General features: G+C 47.1%; 1 protein-coding gene across 12 annotated transcripts in view; it reads right to left on the minus strand.

Annotated features, from left to right (window-relative positions):
* RAD54L2 (RAD54 like 2 (S. cerevisiae)) overlaps nt 1-13,093 on the minus strand; it is a 60,008-nt gene that overhangs the window by 37,961 nt on the left and 8,954 nt on the right. For 10 of the 12 annotated variants that reach the window (XM_021409399.1, XM_021409395.1, XM_021409393.1 and 7 more), the window contains one exon: nt 1,498-1,701. In XM_021409399.1, the coding sequence (XP_021265074.1) occupies nt 1,498-1,645 (148 nt within the window). In that variant the 5' untranslated portion in view covers nt 1,646-1,701. Of the gene's footprint in view, nt 1-1,497; nt 1,702-3,198; nt 4,341-8,266; nt 8,417-9,245; nt 9,356-13,093 lie in introns of those variants that run through there. The other 2 variants (XM_021409387.1, XM_021409394.1) reach the window with 2 other exon arrangements.

The following is a 13,093-nucleotide window of genomic DNA, read 5'->3' on the forward strand; positions in this document are numbered from 1 at the left end:
CACCTCCACAGAAAACAACACTCATCACACAGCCTCGCACACAGGAAGCATCTTAACGTTCTGTCAGGCAGAATTAAAGCTGAAACAATCCGAAACCTCGGAGGCAATCGAGCTTTGTTCAGCTTGCATTCAGTAGTTTTCTCCTTTACCTAATAAATACCTACAAAAACACTTTACATCATCGGTATGCAAATTCCTTTTACTCCTCATTGTTTCCTACGTTGCTTTATCAGTCACTGAATGAATATAAAATATAAGCATGGTATCTAGTGTTCTGGTGGACACTGAACGCAGCCACTCCTCTGTTAATGTTTTTCTAAAATGTCATGGCTCCTCAGGCTCTGCTGGGTGCATGCTCCCGTGAATGAAGTGACAAGGTCACTGCCAGCCTCTGAGCCATCTGCAGCCCTGTAGCCACCTCGTTTCTTACTGGAATTAACACTTCCATTGCTGATTTCTCGTGAGAAAGTCATCATGGGACAAAAAACAGAGGAATAAAATTCATTTGTATAAACCTTTTCTAAGCATTTTAAATCACGAGAGCATCTTCAAGTGGCAAGAAAGAATAAAAAGACTCGAGGACAAAGTACTTAAAAACCAGGAATGTTTTAGGAACTGTGTTGAGACAGGAGCACCTGTATTTAACACACCCTACGCTAAGAAAAGGAGGCCTTTTCTCAGTAGTACATTAAAAAATCCATACACTCTGAATTTATACCACAATTGAAATAACTGAAGATCAATCATCAGAAATATAGTGGCATCCCTATAGGGTTGGGCCATGGTTTAATGACACAAGTTGTTAGTGGCAAAGACAGCACGTGGAATTCCCAGCTGCCACGCACTGCTCCATGCCCCACCAACGAACATTTCTAGGACCAGGTCATGAACCAGAACCTAACCTTGCTTAAAACATACTTTCCAAAGCAGAGGTCCACATGCAGCTATACTGGTGCTGACTGAAGAGGATACTGGGGCAGTTATAACTATGTAAGCACAGAAGATGACAACTTTGTCAGCACTGCCATCTTTCATATTGTGAAGAAACTCTGCGTGCCGTCAGAAAGGAACAGCTCCCTGTTGATGAAGATGGGATAATTGCCAAGAACATTCATTAAATTGTTTACTTGTGGGCAAAAAACAGCGATGTAAATATATTCAATTTTCCTAGACCCTTTTAATAATACAGGGAATTGTAAATTGATGTATCCATTTCTTTAGATAATTGCTTTCCTAGAACACACAGCCATTTTAAAAATTCTAACCTCCTTACAGGCTATGCGTGTGGCTTCTAAGAAGATTCTATGGGCCAGAAGTCCAGTTTTTACCTACATTAAATCCCAATTTAAACTAACCAGCCACATCTGCACTTCCCCCAGCCGATCCCTAGACAAATCCTAACCCTTACATTATCTACCAAGATGTCACTCACCAAAATTAGCAACACCAGCTGTGTGTAATGGAATTACGCACAGATTCACAATCCCGTTCACTTACCACTCTCATCAAGTAAGTCCTCCTCATCATCCCCATCATTGTCCTCCTCCATCGCCTCCTCATCTTCCTCCTCCTCCTCTTCCATATCCTCCTGCTCCAAGTCCGGGTCCAGGTCCGGATCACTCCCTGAGATTGACTCGTCCGACATGATTCCCAGCGGTTCTCCTTGTGCATTACCTGCTCATGTTCTATTGTGAGGCAGCCCTGCAACAACAGAAAGCAAAGAGGTACGTAAGGAGCCCCGTAAATCCCAATTTACTGGGCATGGATGTCCCAGTAATCTTTTAAATAATAGTTACATCAGGCTGTACACAAAACCCTGTGTAGATGGCAGATGCCATAAGCAATATACAGGAATACAGGCCCAGCCTCCTAGAGTCAGTATGCTAACTAATCACTCAGAAAAGCATCTCTTTCTTGGTATCTTTGACATGTACACAGCAGGAGGACTCCTGGTATTTATGCCCAATTATGCAAAAGTGCAAAGCTATGTTATGTGAACAATTTCAGAACACTGCAGCCCAGACACAAAGCTCAGGAAAAAGGATCGGCCTCAGAATTCCCCACTGCTGTGATACGCTGATCCCCGAGCACTGCAAGCATCACTGCAGGATGCAGGTGCAAGCAACTCGTGTCCCAGCCATACCCACTGCTCCCCACAGCCTGCAGTCAGCTCTCAGCCACTGGAGCAGGGACTGCGTTACCCTAATAACAGCACAGGCAGAAAACAACCAAGACCCCATCTGTAAAGGCTGTATGTTCCTCTGTAAAGGGGAGTAAGAAGAAAAGCAAACATAAAGGAGGGATGGATGAGAAGGAATGTGCATTTCCTTCCTCCAAAGGACAAGAGTGGAGCTGGCTGTGCATAACTCCTCTGCAAAGCTATGCCAGTACTTCACAGCAGACAGAATCATAGAATCATAGAATTAGCTAGGTTGGAAAAGACCTTCAAGATCACCCAGTCCAACCATCCACCTACCACCAATAACCCCACTAAATAGATACCACAATACAAAACAATAAAGCCTTAAAGAGAGAGCCAGGGCAGCCACGGAGTCACAGGTTTACCCAGATCACATACTGCTGCTTCTGGACAGTGATGTCTATCCGGGTACTCCTCTCCTCCATGCACAAAGAATTACCATAAGGAGGCTGGGTAGGATTGATGAGAAGAAATACACTCTTTAAAGGAAAATAAAGAAAGCATCGTGATCTTGATGAATGTAAAGCAAAGGATGTTGGAAGCCTGAAGGTTAAAGGCAACTCAAGACTCCCGGAGCAAAGCTGAAAATCTGACACGTATGCTGAATTATTCCAGCTGAAGTCATCAATTCCTGCTTTGCCTCTCTCGGCTTCTCAATAACATCGAAAAGTGTGTGAGAAAGAAGAAAACAAACACAAGGGAAGAGCAGGTTTCAGGGGGATTCACACCGAACTAGGAAGCATTTCCCTACGGGGTCCTGGTAGCACTCCACCACCAGGCAGGGACGGCTGAAGTCCCCACGCTATTACACGTGTGGTACAAAACACGCACTGCAGACATGAAGCAATCAGAAGGGTCCTAAATTCGATGCGTGTTTCAAAGCAGTAGCTTAGTTTTTGCTTTCCAATAGCTTCGGCGTCCCCTCCCAGCTGATACAGAGCGCTGTGGAAAACAAACATTTTGCTCTTAGAAATCTCTGGGGCTGCACTCAAACCCACCATTACAAGGCCGCGTGCATTCCAGTGCCCTTCAGGAGATGGGCAGTGGTGTTGTGTTGGTGTCTTCCTGCTGCCCACCTGGGATTTCAAGGCAATTGCTCATTCCCACGTTGCCCACAGTGCACCACGCAAACGCGAACTCTGCCTTATTCAGGGAGGAGCAAAGAGCTGCTGTGTTTATCCCCCTCCAGGAAGCCAAACCCTGCAATCAGCTGAACATCAAATTAGCATCCAGACGGCCTCTCTCATCTACCACGTCCTCTCTTACGGCAGAGATATAAATAGTGTAGCAGCTTCTGGGCTTTGCTTCTGAAGGTAGAACACTTTGGGTGGTGAGTGCCATGCAGTGACGATGAGGGAGGCCCGGCTGCGGCCTAGGAAGCTTCACAGGCTGACGAGTTCAGACGTGCTCCCGTCATCCCGGCGTTCCTTCCTCCCTGCACAGGGTTAAAATCACCATTTCTTCTGCCTGAAGTTTAGAGGGGAACGCGAAAGGTTTAACGCTAATGCCGCTGTGGTGCTGAGGAGTAAAGAGGATTCTATCACCTCCCCAGCCTCCAGCCGGGTCCAATATCTGGGACTCATCAAGATTTGTCCCTCAAAGCCTGTTTTGTAACCAAGACATTAGTGGGCACCGTGGCGACTGGCCACAGAATCGAGCACGGCAGCAGATCGCAGAGGGATTTGCACAGGCAGTTTAATAAAAACAGGTATTTCAAAGTCAGCATTGCATAAAGCTCTTTGCTTTCTGCTGCACCGTCAGATTTTATGGTATTAACCATTTCCTTCCCCCCACGCCCCCTTTTTTTTTTTTCTTTTATTGTTTGTGGCCATAAGATTCCTCTTACACACCCAGAGCACATTAGCACTTCGAACTGGAAGCGCACTGGGAGCAGCCCTGGGCTCTCTGGGGCAGGGAATTCATCTTTCTGCTAGGTCACAGCTAGCACGGTTTGGGTACTTCCCAGCCAAAGATAAAGCACACAGATGGATCGCTAACGTCGTGATTTTAACATATTCTATAAGATTAAAAACCTTTTAACAGTTTGCAAGTAATACTGCAACAAATTGCTTTTACATATCTAGTAGGAAATGTACCTGAGCCAGCGGTGTTACTGGCCAATACTAGCCTAGCAGATCCCTTTTCTTATTGCTTCATTTATTTTTGAAGCAAACTGGACATAAAGCCATCCTCCGTCGATTACCTGGATTCCAACCCCTTCCCCCTTTGCAGTCTCACCATGGAGGCTCAAGCGATTCAGTTCTCAGCTGTGACTCACGGATGAGCGGTGGCCACACACTGCTCGCTGGGAAGGAAGAAAGCCATTCTCCTTTCTCTCTTGTTGAAATTGCAATGGAACTAAGTAACAGTCTCCTAAGTGATGCATTTACCAAAGGAATATTAAAGCAAAGAAAGGCAAGGAGCTGTGCAATCACAAAGGAGAGGGCATCAGACCACACCTCTGGGGATGGCAGCTGCACCTCTCCCACCCCACGTGGCACACCCAGCCTGAGCCCACATTTGATGCGAGCATTAAGGAGCCCACCGTGATTTGTGGGGAGCACGAACTGAGAGAAGGAGTGTCTTAGAAAACTCTCCCACCCATCAGTTGCGGGAGATTTGCAAGATTTGCTCTCTAGGATAAAACCCTCCTTCCTGCAAGGCACCGCGATGCTGAGCGCAGCCTGAAACTGCTTGTTCCCTGACAACAAAAGCCTCTCTCGGGAAAGGGTGGGAGAAAGTGGGGAAAAAAAGAAAAAGAGACAAAGAAAAGGGAGAGCTAATCCTTCCCCTCTGCTGACACGACAGTGCTGGAACGGGAATGTGACAATGAGCGTTACATAAGGCTGCTCTCACCACCATCCCCAACAAGACACGCTGGCATTACACAACGCGGGACACACCGGCAGGGCCAGCTCCTGGCAGCCTTGGAAGACATGTAAAGGATATTCTTCAGGAGACGTCGCTGCTCACCTCCACACGCACTTCATAAGGAGCTCTGGACAAAGCCAGAGGGAAGGGGCAAGCTCTCTTTGTATGTAAGCATGTTTGGATAACTACTTGCTACAAAAAGGTTGCACTGCACTTCAAAACAGAAAGAAGTGTTTAGTTACCCTAAAGCTGAAACTGGCTTCCTAAAAATCAACTCCTTTGAAATGCCTGAAATGTCCCCCCCAAGCCAACTGCCCTATGGAGGGAGCAGCTCGTGCTGCACCCCAGAAAACCCCAGGCTGTCTGAGGTGAGCAGCATGAGCAGCCCTAACAATTACTGATATTTATCTGTGGTAACACCGTAACTGAGCAGAACACTCTTACTTCACAGAATCACCCTTCATATTTTTGGCTCTGCCAACGTCTGTGTAAAAGGCACTTGTATTCCTTCCTAAAAGAAAAGTTGTGAACAGGAAACTTCCCTCCCCAGATCACTCTCTTATTTTCAAAGCAAGCAGCATTTCAGCATAAAAGCCACTTGCAAGTCTGCTTTCACACGCTTTGCCCATAGCACTTACAGCTACAGAAAACCAACCAGCACCCGAGAAGGGAGCAACATCCTGAGCAAAGATCTCAGACGACTGGGAGGACTCAACAGAAGGACACAGCACGTCACGAATTTCACTGCATAGAAAAGATGGACCTGGATCAGATTTGCCCGCCCTCCATGAAGGACCACCAGTCTCGAATTCCAAGAGACAGATTTCAAAAGTCAGCTGATGGGAAAGTTAATGCCAAAGCCCTGTCTCTGTGAGCACACAAAGGTAGCAAGAGGACGCCAACCTTGACAAGCAAGGAAAGTCCAGACAACCCAAAGATCCCTCTAGGAGTTTAGGCTCTTGTTAAGCCTAAGTGGTAAAGAAGTTATGTAACAAATTACAGCAGTGCAACAGAGAAGGGAAGGCAAAGAGCTGATCTCCTCTCAAAGAAAAATCGGTCACTGCCACTCTACAAAGTCAGTCTATGGCTTTGGATGTAGCGATATGATAACATTGTGGCTCACCTCCTTGAAGAGTGTCCCAGGGAAAGAGCCTGACACAGCCCATAAGCAATGTTTTCATCTTTCAAAATGAGGAAAATTGCATGTTTTCTCAATGCTGAAAGGCCGAGTTGATCTATTCCATTTTCTCAGCATCGCTCCACCCACGCACTCTTTTTTTTTTTTTTTTTGCCTCCCAGAGAAGCACACTTCATTACTGGGGAGTGATTCACTGTCTGTGACCGTGTCTCCGCTCAGGAAACGTGTTCCCATCACCGATGGTCCAGGGCAACCCAGCAGCCCCTCCGAGGCAGATGCCAGTCCCACTGCACACCACCACCCAGAGCCAACTGCAGCCCAACCCTGCCTGTGCTCAGCTGTCAGCTTTTCACTGCCGAGGCTTGCAGAGGGCTGGGAGCTTGTTTTCCATGCCTCATCCTTCTTCCTCTCCAGCACTGGACTCAAAACCAGGCTTCTGGTTTAAGCACTTTTTAGAAAAAGACTTCGACACGGTTTTGTCCCTCTTTACTCCTGACCCCTCCTCCAACAACCATTACGCCAGAGAGGAGAAAGCCTTACTTATGCCACCTACAGTTTACCAAAGAAACTTGAACACAAGCAAAAAAAAAAAAAAAAAAAAAAGAGAAAAAGTCCCAAAGTAAGAAGGAATGGAAATACGCAGTTTTGAGCTCTCATGATATAAAGATGACAATTAGCATATGGCAGACCCAAATTGCTCCTGTCTGCGAAGCAATCAGACAGCAAACTTATTTTTACTGGCTACCACCATAGATTAAAAATCCATTAGAGGATTCAGAACTGTCAGCAGCATGGGTTTCTTCCAGAGCTATTCCTTCCAAGAGAACGTCCTGCTGGCAGAGGGCCGGGAAGATTTACAGTCAGTGCCACTCACAAAGGGCACTTTTCTGCTGGTATTGAGATCGAGGTTACCAAGAACTTTTGATCTTTGCCCTTCCCATTAAACAGATCAAAATAAAACAGCCACGCAGGCCCCTGCCCACCCTGCACAAACCCTAACCTGGCATTTGTTTCCCTGCTGCTCAGAACCAACTGGATGAAAGAGCCTCCCCTGCTTGTGTCTTCAGCCACAGACGTGCCACTTGCTTATCTCCAAATTGTGAGTATACGACTCCACACACCTGAATTTCCTTTCGGCAGAGCCTGAAAAGCTGAACAAGTTTGGCAAAAGAGTCTCACAAAGATTGTTAACACAAGGACAACCTGGGGGGGGATCACCATAGCGTACTGGTAGAAGTGACAACTGCCCACCCCCAACAGATGTTAAACGATGTTAATTACCCTTATGAACTACCATAAGGGTATATCCAGTGCTACGACAGGAAGGCTCCATTGAAAAGGGACGTATCAGCAAGCTATTAGAAAAGCACTCTGGTAAATGAGCACCACGACAGCGACATACACAAGTAACTGCCAGCTACTGGACACAGCTCCGAAGGAGTAAAAGTGCTGCTATCTGGCAAACTCACAAAATGACTTAATGCTGATAAACGCTAGGAATGTCTTTTGTAGCTCTGGCTGGCACTGAAAAGACAGCACTGTACAGACACTCACACCGAACTCAGCCCAAATGCTGTTCCAAGATGCACAGCATCCCTGTGACCTTGGGAAAAAAAAAAAAAAAAACCTTTTGTGCACTGTTCCTTTCAAGAAGCACAAGCCTCAGTCAAGGGACTCTCCCAAGCCCTCACTTCATCCACGGGAGCTCACGGAGCAGTGCTGCGAGGGGACACTACGGCCTGACACCTCCCACCCACCCGCTGGTAACCCCTGCAGTGTATCAGGAGGAGAATATCTCGTCCCACTTTTATTTTTCCTCCCCCACTCCGGAGTTACTCATTAGTGACCGAATCAAAGCCGCAAACTCATTTTCCTCAAACTACTCATTTGTCTAATTGTAGGAATTCTTGCTCATCATCCACTGAGCAGAACCCTGACATTTGAGCGGTGTACCTTTCCTTTGGATGCAGTGCTGGGGTACAACTAATAGCATTCTCTAAAAAAATGGCGATGAGCCACTTCCAGAGCAGATTCACCGGCAATGCTGTAAAACTCACCAGATTTCATTCCTAGTCCCTCTTTATTAAGGGCAAACGGCAGAAACCGAAGTCTGTCGAGAGGCTGCACCCGCTCATGGCAATGGAAGCGTACGTGTTCATACAGAGGTCCCACACTGGCAGCAGGGGCTAACAGCTTTGTACCTCACCCTGTTAAAAGAAGCATTCGCTGACCAGAAGCATTAATTCAGTTGAAAAATAAGACCCCTTCTTCTGTGTTTTTTTTTTATGAGTGCTATGGCAAGTAGCAGAGGAAGGAAAAGGCACCTCTAAACAATTGGGTTGTTTCTTTTTCAAGGGAGAGTCAGAAAAAAGAATTCACAGAGTCTGTGTGACTAAGCAGATCACCTATTTCCTCAGCGTTCTCTACTCATTTACTCATTATCTGGGTCTTACTTCTTTCAAGCAGCTAATTACTGTCCTTACAACATAAACAAGCTCAGTGCACGCAGTAAGGGCCTCCCTGCTCACGCTCCCTTGAGGACAGGATGTGCAGTCACAGCAGCAGCAGACACAGACTTTAGGCTGGCTACTGCCAAGCTCCCGACAAGCTGCCTTATAGCTTCCCAATTTAAAAAAAAATAATAATAATTAAGGAACCCAAAGCATACAGCTCCCTCCCAAAGTTCTCCTCCGGAGATAACAAGATCACATCCCAGGACTGAGGGGAAAAAAGTTGGACACATCCTCCTCTTGGGGAACAGCTTTTCCCCAAATATCTGATTTCAAAAGCAGCTCACTTCTTTATTCCAGATGTTCTCCATTCCATGCTATAGTTACCTTGAAAACCATTAAGGAAGTTGCTTTACCCTGTTTAGAGCTGGTAATCCACTTCCTACAGTGGTTTTGTAGGGTTTATTTTTTGGTCCTGCTCCCTCCGTTTGTTGATACCCGTGGACAAGAAACTTGAAGCCCAACGGATGACATCACTCTAAAAAGAACCGAGTCTCCTGCAGCCCAGCACCCCCTGCCAACCCACCTGGCTTCTCCCTCTTCCTATGCCCCGTAGCTGCACTTGCTGCAGCAAGGCTCTCCGTCCTGGCACTTCTTCCACGGAAGGAATACACAGCTCCTGCACTGCTCCTGCAAAGGAGAAGCTTTTCACCCCAGTGTTAAGTACTCACAGTGCAAGAGTAATCTAAATCTCCGGACAATTACGTTACGCTGCAAATGCTGTTTCTTTTGCTTTCGTCAGCCTCTGATGCAAATAAATGAAAAGCATAAATAAACCAGAATAATACGAAAAGGCAACAAAAATCCTATGCTCACCCCACCAACCAGAGACACAGCAAATGCTCTTAACTACCCCAAGAACAAAGTAAACTACCAAGAGGCCTCCTCATGTAAGTCCTTAATGATTTAAAGCATTTAATGACGGCGTCTATCAACAGGTCAGTGCAATTACATATGGGTACTAGCATTAAAGGGGCAAAGAAGGGATAAAGCTCTATTCCAGGGAGCGGGCAGCTCAGCTGCCCTGAGCCAGGGAACTGCAGGCAGCCCAGGTCCTGCAGGGCAGCGCAGCTCCTCTCCTCCAGCACTGCTGTAGGACTAGGAGAGGCAGACCTATGTATGGGGACACAGGGAAGCAACGCAGCCTGCACCATCCCTGGAGCGCACAAGTGGGCAACTGCTGCAAGCTCATGAAGAGGAACGTGCTTTGCCCATCATGCCCTCAGCCTGAGACCAGGGGCTAATCTTTAGTACCTGAATAAAGGAAAATCACTTCCTTGAACTCTCAACTTCTCTTTGTTTTTGTGTTCTGCCTAATTACATCTGAGATAAGTAGATACTCCTGGGCTGTCCTAGAACACTGACCTTTTCCCAAGATCTCCTTTGGGTATCAATATCTTATTTCATTCTTGTTCTGAAACCTTTGCTTTGATCTCAGTCTATCCTACACCTTACTGCATGCTTCAAAGCCGTGGCTCTTGGCACACGGTGCTTTCTCTGCTTCAGCTCCCATAAGAGCAGGGCCCCCAGCCCACCCTACACAACCAAGGGTCACAGTGGAGTTCTGGCCATACACACATATCAGTATGAAGAGCCTTCCACTCAAGTTCCCTGCAAATTCTGTGCTTGTTTCACCCGCCACCAAACTTCACCTGCAGAGCTCAAGGCAGCACAGCTCTTCTCGTGATAGGAGTGAGGTTGCCGCCCCAGAAACCTAAAATAAAACTACTCCTGCTCTCCATTTCCCAAACCAGGCCATAGGTAACTCCTTCCACACGTTACAACCTCACACTAAATGTCACAGACAAGTGAATACAGGGGTGAAGAGAGAAGAGACAGGTCCCCTCAGCAGCTACGAGAAAGCTACCAGACAGGGAGAGGATGCTCATCAGGGCAAAATGAAGCATAAAGACTGGCATCCTTACCTCGCAGGTTCCACAGTCCTTCCCCCACCCCAAAATCTTACCCAGACCCCCAGAGGATTAACTCTGCTCCCCCCCAACCTTCCCTGCCATAAACAATAAGAGGCAGAGCTGGCTGAGAGTACTGCTGGGCAGCAGCAGCATGAAATGAATGGGAATTCAGAGGAACAGCCAAAAACTGTTTGTTTCCCCTCTGCCCCATCCTCTTTTCTTGTGCCTTTTGATTTCCTAAAACAGTAAACAGAAATCAAAAAGCCACCCACAAAGAAAACAAAACCTAGAACTTGTTTAAGAGTTCCATCAGCCCAATAAGGAGTAGGTTTGGGTTTCTTTTGGCTAGCACATAACACAACACAATCTTGCTAATCTGAAACCTAAAGGCAGTCAAAAATAAAGGTGAGAGCAACACCTTCACTCGGCAGAAAGAGCCTTTTCTGTAAGCTGAAGCTGAGACTTCTCTTATTATGTTAGTTAAATCACAGAACCATAGAACGGTTTGGGTTGGAAGGGACCTTGAAGATCATCTAGTTCCAACCCCCTGCCATAGGCAGGGACAGCTCCCACCGGACCAGGATGCTCACAGCCCCATCCAGTTTCTTCATTCCCGTATCCCTCTCCTGCAGCTCTTGTGGTGCCTTCTTCCACAATAACAACAGCTGCAGCTAAAGCAGCAAGACCTGAAAGACTACAGAAGGCCCCTAAAAGCACAAGACAGCACATTTTAACAAATTTAACACTCTTAAACGATTTAAAAACAGAAGGAGCTGAGTAGCAGGCTCAGAAGTACAGGAATCATTACTTTCAGAACCATTCCTGTTCCCAATGGTTATGAGGAGAAAAAGAAGCAGCCTCGAGCTTAAGCTTCCTTTGTGTTCATCCACTGTAAGGCTGCAAGTAAAGGAGCTGTTCACTCAGAACAACTTCTGGCTCCTTCTTTGCAGGCTTCATTTTGTCAGCAAAATGGGTCAAATGAGATAACAGTGAGGGCAGCGAGAGACTTCTTCCAGAGGGCAAGGAAATTCAGAGATTAACATCTAAACAGCCTCCCTCAATACAAGGGCTTTATCTGCAAGCCCTGCTGCCCAGGATGGCTCAAGAGTGCCAAGAGCAGAATGCGAGAACCTCCCTGCCTTCATAACACTACAGGGTGAGCAGTAGTGGGGGGCAGGCAGCTCGTGCTGGGGAAATGCATGCAGAGAGTGACTTCTCCCAGTAGGGCTGGAGCACCTCCCCTGTCAGGACAGGCTGAGAGAGCTGGGGCTCTTCATCCTGGAGAGGAGAAGGCTTCAGGGGAAGCTTACAGCGGCTTTCCAGTACCTGCAGGGGGCTGCTAGGGAGGGACTTTTTAAAGGGGCAGGTAGCAACAGGATGAGGGGAAAATGGCTTTAAACTGGATGAGGGTAGGTTTAGACGAGATATTAGGAAGAAATTCTTTATTGTGAGGGTGGCGAGACACTGGAACAGGTTGCCCGGAGAGGTTGTGGGTGCCACCTCCCTGGAAGCATTGAAGGCCAGGCTGGATGGGGCTGTGAGCAACCTGGTCTACAGGGAGCTGTCCTTGCCTATAGCAGGGGGTTGGAACTAGACGATCTTAAAGGTCCCTTCCAACCCAAACCATTCTATGATTCTTCAAATCTCTGCCTTTTTCCTTCATTTAAGTTTTATACGAAAATACTGCAAAGCGCTAGACCTAACATAAATCCCTGAACAGCCCTCTGTTCATACAGCCTACCACACCTACTCACTGCGGGCCTGGGTGCCCATCACACACACAGCCCTATCTGCTGGGCTGCAGCTACAGCCCTCCTCGGGGCAGGAATGGGGATATGAGCATCACACCAAGCCCATGTGTATGTACATGTGATAGGAGGGCACTAATCACAGTGCTGTGATCTTTCGGAGCACGGGCACTCATCAGCCACCAAGCACTTTCCTTTATTTCTCTCTTTTTGAACAAATCCTGCCACCAGCCCTCAAGCAATTCCTTTTTGGGTAATATCCATTTTCTAGGCTGACTCAGCAGCCTCAGCACCTCCAGCCCCCGTTCCTGGCTTTGTCAGGATCACGGGGTTTTTTGTTTTATCTATTGGCCTTCGAGCGCCACGCAGCTCGAGCAATCTGCATTGAATGAACACGCTTTTACAACCTGCTTATTTCAGATTCAATAACTAAAAAAAAAAAAGCTTTCTTCACAAGCAAAAAGCTTAGAGAAAAATTTCCATCGTGGAGGGAAGGCTGTTTGAGGCAGGACTGGGGTTTCCCAGCCCGGGCTGGCTCCGCAGACTGGGCACTTGATCACCCACACTGGCCGAGCAATGGAAGGGTTCTGCTGTGGCTGTTAATCAACTCTGCCCTCATGGAGCTCCAGTTCCTTGTTAATTAGATCAAGCCAGCTCTCCACTGAGAATGCCAGAGTAACGTTGTCCGCTTATTATCTGCCAAATCACTACAA

Source organism: Numida meleagris, chromosome 11, assembly GCF_002078875.1.
Source record: "Numida meleagris isolate 19003 breed g44 Domestic line chromosome 11, NumMel1.0, whole genome shotgun sequence".
Lineage (NCBI taxonomy): Eukaryota > Metazoa > Chordata > Aves > Galliformes > Numididae > Numida > Numida meleagris.